At 39.5% G+C, this 17248-nt stretch overlaps 1 protein-coding gene across 6 annotated transcripts in view; it reads left to right on the top strand.

The window, feature by feature from the left end:
• Positions 1–17248, top strand: part of KIAA0586 (KIAA0586 ortholog) — a 133902-nt gene that overhangs the window by 36488 nt on the left and 80166 nt on the right. For all 6 annotated transcript variants that reach the window (XM_043516007.1, XM_043516006.1, XM_038405118.2 and 3 more), the window contains 4 exons: positions 4134–4206; positions 4528–4797; positions 6325–6499; positions 16802–16990. In XM_043516007.1, the coding sequence (XP_043371942.1) occupies positions 4134–4206; positions 4528–4797; positions 6325–6499; positions 16802–16990 (707 nt within the window). The remainder of the gene's footprint in view (positions 1–4133; positions 4207–4527; positions 4798–6324; positions 6500–16801; positions 16991–17248) is intronic.

The following is a 17248-nucleotide window of genomic DNA, read 5'->3' as shown; positions in this document are numbered from 1 at the left end:
CATGTTCAATCTGTATTTGGGAAAAAACAGATGACGTAGTCGTATATAATGATGATGGCAACACTCTTTGTATTCTGCTGGTATCTTGGAAGGATGTTAAACAGCAGCTACTGAAGTGAGACATTTTAAAATCGGCAAATCCAGATAACTTGCATCCAAGAGTTTTAAAGGAGCTGACTGAGGAACTCACTGGATTGCTAATGTTGATTTTCTGCAAGTCTTGGATCACTGGGGAAGTTCCAGAAGACTGGAAGAAAGCTTATGTAGTGATGATATTTTAAAAGGCTAAGAGGGATGACTCTTTTAATTATAGGCTTGTCATTCTGAGGTTAACCCTAGGCAAGATAATACAGTGTCTGATACAGGATATGATTAATAAAGAATTAAAGGAAGATGATATAATTAATGACATTCAACATGGGTTTATGGAAACTAGATCCTGTCAAAGTAACTTGATATATATTTTTGATGAGATTACAATTTGGTTGATAAAGATAATAGTGTTGATGTAATATACTTAGAATTCTGTAAGGCATTTGACTTGTAAGGCTGACATTTTGATTATTAAAAACTGGAAAGCTATAAAATTAACATGGCATACATTAAGTGGATTAAAAACTGGCTAACTGATAAGTCTCAAAATGTACTTGTAAATGGGGTAATCATCATACAGCTGTATGGTTCTAATGGGGTCCTGCAGGGATCAGTTCTTGGTCCTACATATTTAACATTTTTATCAGTGAAAACATAAACGCTAATAAAATGTGCAGACAACATAAAAATTGGGGGAGTGGTAAATAGCGAAAATGTCACTGATATAGGGTGATCTGGATAACTTGGAATGCTGGCCTTAAGCAAACAATATGTGTTTTAATATGGCTTAACTTAAATGTATACGTCTAGGAAAAATGTAGGATGGTGGACTCTATTCTGGGAGGCAGTGACTCTAAAAAAGATTTTGGGGTCAGGGTGCATAATTAGCTGAACGTGAACTCCCAGGGTGATGCTGTGGCCAAAAGGAGCTAATGCAATCCTTGGATGCATAAACGGGAATCTTGAGTAGGAATACCGAGGCTATTTTACCTCTGCTTGTGGCACTGGTGTAACTGCTGCTGGAATATTGTGTCCAGTTCTGGTGCCCACAATTCAAGAAAGATATTGAAAAATTGGAGAGGGCTCAGAGAAGAGCCATGAGAATGATTAAAGGATTAGAAGACATGCCTTATAGTGATAGCCTAAAAGAGCTCAATTTATTTATCTTAACAAAGAGAAGCCACACACAGCTCTTCTCCTCCTGAAGAGTTCTGTGTGGCTTGAAAGCTTGTCTCTCTCACCAGCAGAAGTTGGTCCAATAAAAGATATTACCTCAGCCTTGTCTCTGTAATATCCTGGGACCAACACGGCCACAACACCACTGCATACCGTTCTCATCTAGAAGACTCTTCATCAGTTTAACACCTGTAACTTTTTAGGAATATTCAGATTATAGCAGGCTTTGGCTTTTAAATTTGTTTTTGCTCTATCAGCAGTATAAAATATTTTTATTTCATTAAACACATCCCCTTGCTTCATTACTTAGTCTTCCTGGAAATATGCTCCTTCTTTCATTTCTAAGTACGTATAGCCATTCTCTAGTATGATGCAGTTTTGTTCTTGCCTGTTCAAATGTGACAAATGATGAAATTTCAGGGGTTCTTTTGGTCAGTCCAGGTGAATTTAAGTTTCTTATCAGCATCACAATTTCAGTTTTCCTTACGTAGGCAGGATGGGGCAAGTTTTGAGTTTCTGCTTTTCCTTCTAGAATCTCTTAGCTTATTTTTTCCAGTCAAACTAAGTCTTTTAACTAAGGGAGGGTTAAAAATGCGTTGAGAAATTTAGAGAAGTTTTTGGAAGGAAAACTGATACTTGTTCCTTTTCTGGCATGGCAGTGCAGCTTGTCCTAGCTGGGTTTTAGGCCAAGCCTCCAAACCACAGGGTCCCTGTGCTTTCTGAGGTAGTAAAAACTCACGACTATGAGAGCTTACTTCAGGGCAGACTGTCAGAAACAGGGCAGACACCCCAAACTGGTGGTGTGTTCTGTAATTAGTTTCACAAGCCCAGAAACAAATTTGAACTTCTGGATCACTATAATGGAGTCACATACAGTCCGTTAGGCCCTCCAGTCGATGATAAATGGTCACTTATGCCAAAGACCACAAAATATTCAGGTTGCTCCCAGTCCCAAGAGACCATTCGCTTACCCCAGATCAATTTGTAAAGACCACACCGAAGACCATGCTTGTAGCCAATCTTATAGTAAATTGACTAAAGATTTATTAGTGAGGAAAAAGAAATGAGTTAAAGCAAGCAAGGATATACACACAAGTGAGTTAACATCTGTGTTTCCTAAAGATGACAGAGATGTAGTGATCTGTCCATTCAAAATGTCTTTCAGGGTGGACTCGGTGGTAACCCTTGGAGATCTCTGCCTTTTAGTGTCTCTGGCCTTGTGAGAGTTTAAACAGCAAAGAGATTAACATTTTTCTTGCTGTTTTATCTGTTACATTTAGCCTTCCAGTCCATGAGATGAGCTCCTTTATAGGTAGTATTTCCAAGGTCTGATAAGGCCATTCACCAATCCTTTGTATTGTGATGTTCCTTAATCGCCGGTTTAAACTTGAGAGGCATCCTGAATGGCCGGGGGGATGGGAGATGATTCCCGTGCCACGCCTCACAAGTTCAGAGCAAATATTTTTGAAGTTACAAAGCAAAAGTTACAAATTTCCTTATAGCATGGAAAGCAGACATTACAAATGAGATTAATGCATGCAACAACTTGCTTACAATCATGTCGTAGAGTCTAAACACGGAATACATTCTTATAATACCTATTTTGAACAAAACTAACATACAGGTGAGTTGGTTTGGTTTCCAGCTATAGTTTGTCAGTTCTTAGCTAACACCTGCGGTCTTGGCTATAGCTGGCACTTGTTTTACCAGTGTCACACCAAGAGGCAAAGGTTTTCTGTTAATCTTTCCCCTCTCTTCTCCACGGGATTTAAAAAGAGGTCTAGGTCAACTGAACCAAATGTCATAAGCTCAGCATGAAAAGCTTTTCAGGGGGTTGTTTTGTAGAGCACACTTAAGGCCTTAACTTCATGTTTCATATGATACTAGTAAAGTAGATCAGATTGTCTCCAGACCAGCCAGGGTTTAAACATTTGTCTGATTGTTTTTGTTATTGTTACTCCTTGTAGTAGGTTCACAATGTCAAGGTCCTGTTGGGGCTCATTCAGTCAATATATGTCTAAAATTGTTGCCAGCCTTTGTGCAGATAGTACAATGATGTGCACCAGCATAACAACCCAGGTATATTTATTTTCTGTTCAGATTAGCAAAGCTATCACAGAGAATACTCCGCATGCTTTCTCAGTGCACTATTGCTTGCTCTCTGTCTTGTGACATGAATCTGATTTTGACCATTTGTGTTACAGAACCTGTTTCCATGTTGTGAGCAACCAATCTTTCTCACACCTTGGTTTTTTTAGGATGTCTCTATAGTTTTTGTTCCAGATATTTTATCAGTTGCTTACATAAAATTATATTTGCAAAATATATTTTGGTGGTAATTGAACTCTCATCTCTTTGCTGTCTTGAATAAAACTAGTCTCTCTTTTGTAAAGATTTGCTGGTAATGGGAATCCATAATAATTCCTTTTTGGAAAAAAAGACTTACCTGTCTTTTAAATACTCATCTGCTCACTCTCCCCCACCAAATTGGGAGTATGTTTTTCATTCTCTTTTGCTTTTCACCTTTTGTTCAAAAAAGGAACATATGAGGCAATAGGGGCTGCTATACCATCTCATGAGAGTAAGTGCATGGCACCTGCTTGTGAGGCATGTTAATGGTGCTAGGGTATAGAACTGTGGGAGTTTCCAACAATGATGTACTAGAAGCACAGGTGCAGGTGTGGAAAAGTAGTATGAATACATCCAGTATCTTCAGAGATCAAGAATTGTAGGTAAGTAATAATCTTATTTTCCCAGTGCTTTTTAAAGCCTCCCTCAGAACAGGTCACTACATTCTCAGGAACTAACTCATCACAGTTTGAGAAACATTGACCTAACATAGCTCTTTCTTCTTTGTGTTTCAGAAATGTACTGGAGGAGATTCGTATCAGAAAGACGGTAGATGAGTGGATTAAAGCAATCAGTGTGGAAATTCAGGTATGACTGGAAGAAAATATATAAGTTAAAGTTTCTCACATTGTAAGACACAATTATGGTTTTTTAAAATGTAGACTTTTAAGAAATATTGTTCACTCTCAATATGAAAACATCAGGAGACTATAAGGCCAATTTGTAGCTTAACAACAAAATATTCACAACTATTTTAAAACTTGTTTAGCTTATTAAAAATCACTACATCACAGTTACTGTTTAACATAAAAAGCAAACCATTTGTCAGAACTTCAAAGTTGTCCCCAGCCTCTCCTGATAGACTGGAAGATAAAATCTCGTTTGACTATGTTTCCATTTTATCTTTAGGCAGAAATGGCAAAAAGTGATTATGAACAAACACAATATAATCAAAAAGATCCAAAGACTCCATGGATCAAGAGAACACAGAATACCAGGGATATGAAGACCAACAAAGAAATTAGAGCAAAAACTCAAAAAACCCAAGGATCCTTAACAAAGAAGTATTTATCTGCTGCTAAGCCTTCTCAGAAGCAGTCAGAGGATAATTTTAGAAGGCAGAGCTTGAGAAGTTATTCAGTTTCTGAAACTTTGCTGAAGACAGAAGGAAGAGCAGAGGTAAAGGGTTTTGTTTATTATATGGAGTTCCTTCTGGTAATGACGGTCCTACTTCAGTTTCCAGAAGAGAACTGAATTGGAACTGTCAGTGTCCTGCTTTATGATTGACAGTAATTAAAATGTTCACATGTAAGGCAAATATTCCTCTACACACAGTGCTAGTTGGGTAGCATCTGGAATACTGCACATTTAATTCTGGACAATTATGCTATAAGGCACAGGATTTGTAGGGTTTGTTTAAACGGTTGTTTGAATGTACATTACTTCATATATAATTAATATTACCATAAATGCAAATTTAAAATAAAATGGCTCCCTCCTTTGGGTTTCTATTGTGAGGACTGGCTTTATTTTTATGCTTGTAGAGTACATAGCTAATTGGCACTTAATAAATAATACGTAACAGGGTATAAAAAGGTAAAGTTGATTGTGTACTTGATGCTGATTGATGCAAAAGTTGTTATGCATAATGACAACTAATTTATCAGATTACCTAGGAAGTGTCAGGGTTCCTTCCCCACTCTGAACTGTAGGGTACAGATGTGGGGACCCGCATGAAAGACCCCCTAAGCTTATTCTTACCATCTTAGGTTAAAAACTTCCCCAAGGTACAAACTTTGCCTTAGCCTGGAACAGTATGCTGCCACCACCAAGCGTGTTAAACAAAGAACAGGGAAAGAGACCATTTGGAGACGTCTTTTTCCCCAAAATATCCCCCCAAGCCCTACACCCCCTTTCCTGGGGAAGGCTTGATAATAATCCTCACCAATTTGTACAGGTGAACACAGACCCAAACCCTTGGATCTTAAGAACAATGAAAAATCAATCGGGTTCTTAAAAGAAGAATTTTAATTAAAGAAAAGGTAAAAGAATCACCTCTGTAAAATCAGGATGGAAAATACTTTACAGGGTATTCAGATTCAAAATACAGAGGCTCCCCCTCTGGGCAAAACCTTAAAGTTACAGAAAACAGGAATAAACCTCCCTCTTAACACGGGGAAAATTCACATAAAACAAAAGATAAACTAATCCGCCTTGCCTGGTTTATCTATACTGGTTGCAATATTGTAGACTTGGATTAGGATGGTTTGGAGAAGATGGATTTCTTTCTGGCCTCTCTCAAGAGAGAACAAACATATAAAGAAAGAGCACAAAAAAAAGCCTTTCCCCCTCCAAGATTTGAAAGTACCTTGTTCCCTTATTGGTCCTTTGGGTCAGGTGCTAGCTAGGTTAGCTGAGCTTCTTAACCCCTTACAGGTAAAAGGATGTTGCCTCTGGCCAGGAGGGATTTTATAGCACTGTATACAGAAAGATGGTTACTCTTCCCTTTGTATTTATGACAGGAAGTAAAAACAAAACAAAAGAAAGCCAAGATTTACAGTTCATCTAACACTGTTTCATTTCTGTATTTTATTTGTCCATAATACTTCACAAAATGTAAAACTGCTGGAAAAAAATGTGTAGCAATAATTACACATTTAGTTCTTCACATATGGAGAATTTAGAAATGACTTTTCTTTTGTGCAGGGACCTCTGAAAGCAAGTGCAGTGGAACAGAATGAAGAGTATCTGTCCCAGGTATATGGGAAACCAATTTACCAGGGCCACCGCAGCAAGCTTAAAAAAGCACCATATCTCAGGTTCAACTCTCCATCTCCCAAATCCAAACCTCAAAGACCAAAAGTTATAGAGTGTGTTAGGGGTAAGTAATCCTTTGATATAAATGTTTAAATTATAAACAGGTGTGTCAGTCATCACTTCCCATTAGGTGCTTTCTTTCAGGTTTTTCTTTTCAAATTCCTTATAGCAGATTCAGTTGCTTGTTTACAGCAGGCACACTCTTCAAGTTAAGCTTTAGTGTTTGTGATAACCGTTCTCTTTTTCCCCTCATTATTTGAGAGCCAACCTTTCTGAAATTCATCCCCAGTACATGTTGTAAAATCAACAAGTTATATTACTACTGGCATAGCTATGATATTCATGCTTGTAATGGAAATTCATCTTCAGCCTTCTGCTTATAGTCTCTCTTCTTAACATGCACGTAATACTCTGAAAGTATTTTTTTTTGTTACTGTATCAAACTTTAGATCCCATCTCTTTCAAAACTCTCATTTTTTATGACAGATTAGCGATCCATGATCAGTTCAATATACGCTTTCACTGTGTTTTAAGAAATATATAGTTGAATTATTACACTTGTCATATCTCCATAGTTAGAGTTGCATTAAAAATGGGGTTTACAATTCTGTTTTTCTATACATGTAGGTAGCCTTTAAGTGTGAAATCATAGAACTAGAAGGGACCTCAAGAGGTCATCTAGTCCAGTCCCCTGCACTCATGGCAGGACTAAGTATTATCTAGACCATCCCTGTCTAATCTGCTCTTAAAAATATCGAATGATGGAGATTCCACAACCTCCCTAGGCAATTTATTCCAATACTTAACCACCCTGACAGGAAGTTTTTCCTAACGTCCAACCTAAACCTTCCTTGCTGCAATTTAAGCCGATTGCTTCTTGTCCTGTCCTCTGAGGTTAAGAAAAACAATTTTTCTTCCTCCTTCTTGTAACAACCTTTTATGTACTTGAAAACTGTTGTGTCCCCTCTCAGTCTTCTCTTTTCCAGACTAAACAAACCCAATTTCTTCAATCCTCCCTCATAGGTCATGTTTTCTTAAAAAAAAATTGTCGCTCTTCTCTGGACTCTCTCCACTTTGTCCACATCCTTTCTGAAATGTGGTGCCTAGGACTGGACACAATACTCCCGATGAGGCGCGGAGTAGAGTGGAAGAATTACTTCTCATGTCTTGCTTACAGCACTTCTGCTAATACATCCTAGAATGATGTTCGTGTTGCACTGTTGACTCAAATTTAGCTTGTGATCCACTATGACCCCCAGATCCCTTTCTGCAGTACTCCTTCCTAGGCTGTCTTTTCTTATTTTGTATGTGCGCAACTGATTGATTGTTCTTTCTTAAGTGGAGTACTTTGCATTTGTGCTTCTTGAATTTCATCCTATTTACTTCAGACCATTTCTCCAGTTTGTCCAAATCATTTTGAAATTTAATCCTATCCTCCAAAGCCCTTGCAACCCTTCCAGCTTGGTACTGTCCACAAACTTTATAAGTGTACTCTCTGTGGCATTATCTAAATCATTGATGAAGATATTGAACAGAACCGGACCCAGAACTGATCCCTACAGGACCCCACTCGTTATGCCCTTCCAGCATGACTGTGAACCACTGATAACTACTCTCTGGGAATGGTTTTCCAACCAGTTATGTACTTCCTTATAGTACAGGGGTGGCCAACCTGTGGCTCCGGAGCCACATGCGGCTCTTCAGAAGTTAACATGGCTCCTTGTATAGGCACCGACTCCAGGGCTGGAGCTTTAGGCACCAGCTTTCCAGTGTGCCAGGGGGTGCTCACTGCTCAACCTCTGGCTCTGCCAAGGGCCCTGCCCCCACTCCACCCCTTCCCGCCCCCTCTCCTGAGCCTGCAGTGCCCTTGCCCCTTTTCCCTCTCTCCCCTGCTCCTCCCGCATGCCACAAAACAGCTGATCAGGAGGTGCGGGGAGGTTCTGATCAGTGGGACCGCCGGTGGGTGGGAGGTGCTGGGAGCAGAGCGGGGGAGCTGATGGGGGGCTGCTGACATATTACTGTGGCTCTTTGGCAGTGTACATTGTTAAATTCTGGCTCCTTCTCAGGATCAGGTTGGCCACTCCTGTTATAGTAGCTCCATTTAGGTTGCATTTCCCTAGTTTGTTTATGAGAAGGTCATACGAGACAGTATCAAAAGCTTTACTAAAGTCATGATATACCATGTTTACCGCTTCCCTCCATCTACAAGACTTGTTACCCTGTCAAAGAAAGCTATCCGGTTGGTTTGATGTGATTTGTTTTTGACAAATCCATGCTGACTGTTACTTATCACCTTATTATCTTCTAGATGTTTGGAAATTGATTGCATAATTATTTGCTCTGTTATCTTTCTGGGTACAGAAGTTAAGCTGACTGGTCTATAATTTTCCTGGTTGTCCCTTTTCCCTTTTTATAGATTGGCACTCTTATTTGCCCTTTTCCAGTCTTCTGTTATCTCTCCTGTCTTCCATGACTTTTCAAATATAATCACTAATGGCTCAGATATCTCCTCAGTCAGCTCCTTGAGTATTCTAGGATGCATTTCAACAGTCCCTGGGGACGTGAAGACATCTAATTTGTCCAAGTAATTTTTAACTGTTTTTTCCCTATTTTAGCCTCTTCTGATCCTATCCTACCTCATTTTCACTGCAATTCACTGTGTTAGACATCCAGTCACCACCAACCTTCTTGGTGAAAACCGAAACAAAGACATCATTAAAGCACCTCTGCCATTTCCACATTTTCTGTTGTTATTCCCCCCGCCCCATTGAGTAACGGACCTACTCTGTCCTTGGTCTTCCTCTTGCTTCTAATTATTTGTAGAATGTTTTCTTGTTACCCTTTATGTCTTTAGCTAGTTTGATCTCGCACATAGTGTTAGTTCTTATGCCATTTGAAATGTCTGTGTGGTTTGTATGTGTTATCTTTTCATTTCTACATTAAAATGTTTGAAGTTGTTGCTGAAATTTGTCTGTGGCAGTCAAACTTTTTTAATCAGCTGGTTACTTTTAAAAAACATTGTCTCATTTCACAAATACTTTCAGAGAGGTGAATCCTGAGCAGATCTGCTATGAGGACTAACTTTTAGGATTATGGGTAGGATTAACTTTTGCCATTATTCTTCATAACTTTAAAGTTTTCCATTAGCAAAACCTGGGGACTGTTCTCCCTCAAAGAAACTCATAAAGAATTGCCCTCTATCAAAATGGTTGCTATTCCCCATTATTCTTAATACAACTGAAGCTACTGGAGACCTCTGTTTTTGTATAGTCTGTGCAGGCGGAAGTTTAGCAGATATGGGCATCCCCCTGAATCATTCCCAGTGAAAGTGACACTAAGTTGCCCTTTAAGGTGTGTGGAGGCAGAGGGGATTTCACTGGGAGGATCCAGAAACAATGGGAATCTGAGAAGCAGGAAGGAAACCTAGGAGAGTTGGAAGGGAATGTGGTGTGCAGAAGGGGGAAAATGAGGACACGTGTAGCGGACATGTAGGGGAATGTAGGAGGAAGCCAGAGAAATAGGAGAAGAAGTGGGGAAGAATATGAAGAGTAGGAAAGGGAGAGCAAGCATAAGGAGGAGTATAGAAGACAAGACACGATGGGAGACTCTGGAGGGAGAATGTGAATTACCAAATGATTATATTAACTTCTCTCAATGTAAATGTGTGGATATTCAATGTGCTGAAAATAGTGCTGAAAATAGTGTGCAAAAGGGAAGACTGATTTGGAGTCTGGTGTGATTGGAAGGAGTAACTGGTTAGGGTGCTGGGAGGCAGTTAAAGGCTAGAGTGTGTGGTTTGTGGCAAACCTGATTTGAGGTAGGGATAAAGCGTGTATCTGGGGGTGGAAGAGTAGAGAGTACACATCATTAATTGTTTTAACATTTCATTTATTTGCTTATGTGACTTGTCAAGGTGGGTTTTATAGAAACCATATCTGTTTAGTAACAGAGCTTTTTGTGTATTAACCACAGTGAGAGTCAATATGCCATACTCTGTATAAACAGAGATTGACTGGATGAAGATGGGTAATTCTGACACTGTTTTTTTAAAGCAAAAATAGATCAGTTTAGGAAATAAGTCACTGTGCTTTAAATGTCATATGGTAATTATGATTAACAATTTAGTGGTTATCAGAGTAGTAATGACTTGTTGTGACAGGATCCCTGGGGTGCAACCTGGACTGTGGGACTGCTGAGCCCTTTGTCCCACCAACCTGGTGTAATAAAACTATAGTAAAATAATGTAGTTATCCTGTAGTTGGAACTCTGTGCAAGTTACATTGATCTCTCTGTATCTGGTTAATAAATAAAGTAAGACGTGTTTATTTTCTCTTTAGGGGAAAAAGGGGGAAGAAGATGGGAATATACTGTGTCATTTCATGAGAATTTACCGTAAATAGTTTCCATAGAGTTAATCTAGTCCTAAGCTTTCCAACCGAGGTTTTAGCCTGAGGTAGGATGGTACTTGACTGGTACTTAAAATACCTAATTTTATTACCCGTCTTTGCCACAGACTTCTTGTGTTGACCTTGGGCAAGTTGCTTAAATCCTCTGTGCTTCAGTTCCTTGTTAGTAAAATGGGTGAAATAATACTTTCCAATAGGTAATGGGAATAATTTGTTCATGTTTTTCTGAGGTGCTGATATACTACATTGATTGAGACTATATAGTGGTATAGACTAGATACGTGTAGACTGTTATCAAGTGACCCTTTAACTTTCTCTTTGTTAAGCTAAATAGATTGAGCTCTTTGAGTCTATCACTATAAGGCATGTTTTCTAATCACTTTAATCTTTCTTGTGGCTGTTCTCTGACCGCTGTCCAATTTATCAACATCCTTTTTGATTCCCGATCCTGGAGATTACATACCATGTTACACAGACCGCAGAAGCGTTGAAAGTAGTTAGCCTTATTGTTGATAGTCAAGAAAATCTAATTTTATTAAAGTGACTCCTCTTCACTAATAGCATACATCAGTTGTGTTAAATTTAGTGTTGCAATAAGGATGCTGCTAGTTAAGGCTGAAATGGACATTTTGAGATGCTCTTTTCAGTCATTTGTAACTTGCTCAACAGTTTTCCTTTGCAACTAAACTTCCATGAATAATGCTTGATATCAGTGCAAGAATTCTCCTAGGAAGTTGGGGGGTGGAGAAATCCATCTATTCTTGGGTAATCTGAGTGCGTGAAGGAGGTTTTTTCTTTTGTTTTTTTTAAAGAATAATTTTTTTGTGCTTGAATAATTGTAACTCAAAAAGAACTTAAGTTTTAAATGCATCCTGTTTTACATGTACGTTTCATCAAAAATCCAGTTTCTGCTAAATTTGAGTGATTTTTTTTTCTTTTCAAGAGAAAGGAATAGTTAAAAGTACTTGAAAATCTAGTTCAGAGAATGTACCAAGAAATTCAGATTGCTCTGTTTGCTGCTCAGTCCTAATTGTTATTTACCACTCTGCCAATCTTTGTGTCATTGCAAATATTTATCATCAGTGGTTTTATGTGCTCTTTTGGATCATCAATGAAAATTTTTAATAAGGTTGGGCCTGCTACTTATTCTTGTGGAACCCACTAGGAAACTCCCCAATTTGAGGATGTTTCCTCATTGACAACTAATTTTTGAGATCTGTCAGTTAGCCACTTCTTAATCCATTTAATGTGTGGTTTATTGTTATTGTATACTGCTACTTTTTTAATATTGGTGTGGATCTAGAGCAACTTCAGTTCATTAATTATCCTGGATTCACACTAGTATAATTGAGAGCAGAATTTCTCCCTTAAATCATAAAGAGTATACATATCAATAACATTTTAGATTATTGTTTAGTGTGGTCAGGCTAGTGTTGCTATGTGAGAACAATAAGAATGGCCATACTGGGGCAGACCATTGGTTTGTCTAGCCCCACTATCCTGCCGTCCGAGAGGTGGCCAGTGCCAAGTGCATCAGAGCGAATGAAGAGAACAGGGCAATTATTGTGCGATCCATCCCCTGTTGTCCAGTCCCAGCTTCTGGCAGAACCTTATCTGTGTTTAAATTCTCAAGTTTAATGTGGAATAACGTACACTTTTTGCACAGAATGTATATTGCATAGGAAGTTTTATGTATGCGCAGCAAAAAATACAGTACTCAATATATGTTCCACTCTACTTGATTTTTAGATGTTGTTAAATAGGGTTAGTTTGTGAATACATTTTCAAAGCTGGATTGACAAATCCGTTTTCCCATGTTGATGATGTGTTTATATTTATGAGTGGGAAGTTTTCACAGTTTGTCCTGCTGCAGTGGTTGAAAAAGCTCAGGATGGACAGTTAAGAAGCAAGACACAAACCCCAAATTGGTGGTGAGCTCTGTACTTAGATTTCATCAATCAAGTATCTAGTGTAAATGTCTCAGACACTATAACATTCTTTTCAGAGTAGCAGCCGTGTTAGTCTGTATTCGCAAAAAGAAAAGGAGTACTTGTGGCACCTTAGAGACTAACAAATTTATTAGAGCATAAGCTTTCGTGAGCTACAGCTCACTTCATCGGATGCATTTGGTGGAAAAAACAGAGGAGAGATTTATATACACACACACAGAGAACATGAAACAATGGGTTTATCATACACACTGTAAGGAGAGTGATCACTTAAGATAAGCCATCACCAACAGCAGGGGGGGGAAGGAGGAAAACCTTTCATGGTGACAAGCAGGTAGGCTAATTCCAGCAGTTAACAAGAATATCAGAGGAACAGTGGGGGGTGGGGTGGGAGGGAGAAATACTATGGGGAAATAGTTTTACTTTGTGTAATGACTCATCCATTCCCAGTCTCTATTCAAGCCTAAGTTAATTGTATCCAGTTTGCAAATTAATTCCAATTCAGCAGTCTCTCGTTGGAGTCTGTTTTTGAAGCTTTTTTGTTGAAGTATAGCCACTCTTAGGTCTGTGATCGAGTGACCAGAGAGATTGAAGTGTTCTCCAACTGATTTTTGAATGTTATAATTCTTGACGTCTGATTTGTGTCCATTCATTCTTTTACGTAGAGACTGTCCAGTTTGGCCAATGTACATGGCAGAGGGGCATTGCTGGCACATGATGGCATATATCACATTGGTAGATGCGCAGGTGAACGAGCCTCTGATAGTGTGGCTGATGTGATTAGGCCCTATGATGGTATCCCCTGAATAGATATGTGGACAGAGTTGACAACGGGCTTTGTTGCAAGGATAGGTTCCTGGGTTAGTGGTTCTGTTGTGTGGTGTGTGGTTGCTGGTGAGTATTTGCTTCAGATTGGGGGGCTGTCTGTAAGCAAGGACTGGTCTGTCTCCCAAGATCTGAGAGAGCGATGGCTCGTCCTTCAGGATAGGTTGTAGATCCTTGATGATGCGTTGGAGGGGTTTTAGTTGGGGGCTGAAGGTGATGGCTAGTGGCGTTCTGTTGTTTTCTTTGTTGGGCCTGTCCTGTAGTAGGTGACTTCTGGGTACTCTTCTGGCTCTGTCAATCTGTTTCTTCACTTCCTACAACTACAGTACCCACCTGCTGAAGTGAAGAAACAGATTGACAGAGCCAGAAGAGTACCCAGAAGTCACCTACTACAGGACAGGCCCAACAAAGAAAACAACAGAACGCCACTAGCCATCACCTTCAGCCCCCAACTAAAACCCCTCCAACGCATCATCAAGGATCTACAACCTATCCTGAAGGACGAGCCATCGCTCTCTCAGATCTTGGGAGACAGACCAGTCCTTGCTTACAGACAGCCCCCCAATCTGAAGCAAATACTCACCAGCAACCACACACCACACAACAGAACCACTAACCCAGGAACCTATCCTTGCAACAAAGCCCGTTGTCAACTCTGTCCACATATCTATTCAGGGGATACCATCATAGGGCCTAATCACATCAGCCACACTATCAGAGGCTCGTTCACCTGCGCATCTACCAATGTGATATATGCCATCATGTGCCAGCAATGCCCCTCTGCCATGTACATTGGCCAAACTGGACAGTCTCTACGTAAAAGAATGAATGGACACAAATCAGACGTCAAGAATTATAACATTCAAAAACCAGTTGGAGAACACTTCAATCTCTCTGGTCACTCGATCACAGACCTAAGAGTGGCTATACTTCAACAAAAAAGCTTCAAAAACAGACTCCAACGAGAGACTGCTGAATTGGAATTAATTTGCAAACTGGATACAATTAACTTAGGCTTGAATAGAGACTGGGAATGGATGAGTCATTACACAAAGTAAAACTATTTCCCCATGGTATTTCTCCCACCCCCCCCCCCCCCCCCACTGTTCCTCTGATATTCTTGTTAACTGCTGGAATTAGCCTACCTTGCTTGTCACCATGAAAGGTTTTCCTCCTTTCTCCCCCCCCCGCTGCTGGTGATGGCTTATCTTAAGTGATCACTCTCCTTACAGTGTGTATGATAAACCCATTGTTTCATGTTCTCTGTGTGTGTGTATATAAATCTCTCCTCTGTTTTTTCCACCAAATGCATCCGATGAAGTGAGCTGTAGCTCACGAAAGCTTATGCTCTAATAAATTTGTTAGTCTCTAAGGTGCCACAAGTACTCCTTTTCTTATAACATTCTTAACATTGAGTCAGAGAGGGTCCCCTTGGGTACTCCTGTCTATCTTGTCACCTAGGCAAGGTGACCTTTGTGATAGATGTTCCCTTACACCAAAAATCACAATAATAATTAGGGTACACCAAATCCCAAAGGACCAGTCACTTACCCCAGGTCAGTTGCACCTTAGCTCTCACACCAAAGACAACATATGTAGCCAGTCCTATAGTAAACTATTAAAAGATTTATTAACTAGGAAAAGGAAATAAGAAAGTTATTTAGAAGGTTAAAGTAGGTAAACATATATGCAAACAAGTGAGTCATTCTTAATTTTGAAAAGGTAATAGAATCTTCTATAATAAACAAGCGCTATATGTCTTTTAGGGCTAATTCATGCCAAGCACTGGCGATCTTTTGCTTATGCTTAGTAATCCTTGCTCCTCAGGGACCAAGCAACATAAAAGATACAGGATGTGTCTACACATACAGTGCTGCAATGGAGAACTTCTCTTGTCGATGTAGGTACTCAATTTCCCCGGGTAGTTATGTAGATGGAAGAAGCCCTCCCATTGACTTAGCACTGTCTACACTGGGCATTAAATCAGTATAACTATGTTGCTCAGCGAAGTGGATTTTCCATACCCTGAGCGACGTAGTTATACTGACATAAGTTGGTAGGGTAGACCAAGCCACAGTTCCTCCTTGTGGAGACTTTTATTCCTTTTCCCCTTCTGCTTCGATTTGCAAATTCAGGTGTTGGGAAGAATTCCTTTGCATGGAGGCCAGGAAAGCAATTCTGATGTTCCACAATGTTTAGTTTGGTGTTGATGGGTTTTCTTTTGTTGGGCAAAATATAACACCTGTTGGGAACTAGTATTTTACACTCGTTAATGCTTCTCTCCTGTCTGATGATTTACAGTCGAAGAAAAGCACTTAAATATTACCTTATAACATAGCATACAGGTATTATAAGTGGAGGTTAATACATGCAGCAATTTAAATGCCTTTCATAAAGTCTAAACACTAAACACATTTTTGTAACTCTCATAACTATTTTAACCGTATTAACACAGAGATGAGCCACACTGGTTCCAGCTATATATTTGTTAGTGTTCAGTGAGGCCTAGGGGCATTGGCATGTGCTGCCAGGGTCAGTCTGTAGTTCATTGGATAATAAAGCCAGCAATGTATAGTATACACCTGTTGTTTCTTTTTCTAATTGGTCTTAGGCATTTTATGTTGTGATTTATTTTCAGTCAATGTTAGAGGTAGTTTCTACTTAAGCTTTTTCGTTACATGTTATTTAAATGGAAGGAGAGATGCTTTCTTTGAGTAAATACAGGGTTGTATATAGAATTTCCCTTATTCCTTAGGGTGTTTCACATACAGCCCTATATTTACTTTTCTCTCTTTCATAAATCCTTGAAGGTCAACCTACTCTGTTTCAATAGCAGTTTCAGTTATCTGATCACTTGGTTTGAGTGCTGTGCAAAATAAAAATAGAAGAAAATTCATTGGCAGGGAGGGGTGCCATAAAACGGGTATTTTTGGTGGGGGAAGTTGTGAGTTTGGTGTATCTTTACAGAATTTCTTTCTGCTGTCAGTATTGAGGAATATAATGTATTCATCACTTTCAACATTTTTTATTTATTAGAACAATGGCTGGTCATACCGTCTCTGTTTTTAAAGCGGTTATACATAGTTGTCACAATCAAACAATTTGTATTACATCAGCTTTATACTAGTATATGACATCGTGTGAATGCATGTGAGAGATGTATAATTTAGTTGATTCTCATTTCAGGTATTAAGGTAAGGTCAGCAAGAACACAAACCAACTCTTTCACACAGAAAGTAATAATCAGTCCTAAGAGGCAGCGGCCACTTTCTGCACCCCTTAAAGAAAGCCAGTATCTGTTCAGCCCTAGCAGAGAAATGCCTGATGTCTCCGGTCCACTTGAAGGCCATCTAATTCCTATGGCTATTCCATTAGGTAAGAACAACCAAAAACCTAATGAGTTGTATGGGCCAGATTCATCCCTGCTGCTTCTGAGAGAAGCATCTCTTATCTCTCTCTATTGGTGATGGCTTCTGTGCCCATGGAGATTTACAGCTGCCCTTCCTTTGGGGACCCTGGTATGGTGGAGCAGTTTTAAATTCTGATGGGACTCCATAGAAGCTTAACATGCAGAGGCTGTGGTGGGAATCTGTGAATCCTCTGGTTCTTTTAGCCAGGCCCACTTCTAGCCAG

The sequence above is a fragment of the Dermochelys coriacea genome, chromosome 6 (genome assembly GCF_009764565.3).
Source record: "Dermochelys coriacea isolate rDerCor1 chromosome 6, rDerCor1.pri.v4, whole genome shotgun sequence".
Taxonomy (NCBI): Eukaryota; Metazoa; Chordata; order Testudines; family Dermochelyidae; genus Dermochelys; species Dermochelys coriacea.
The sequence above is the reverse complement of the archived record's forward strand: the minus strand, read 5'-3'. Positions and strand labels throughout refer to the sequence as shown.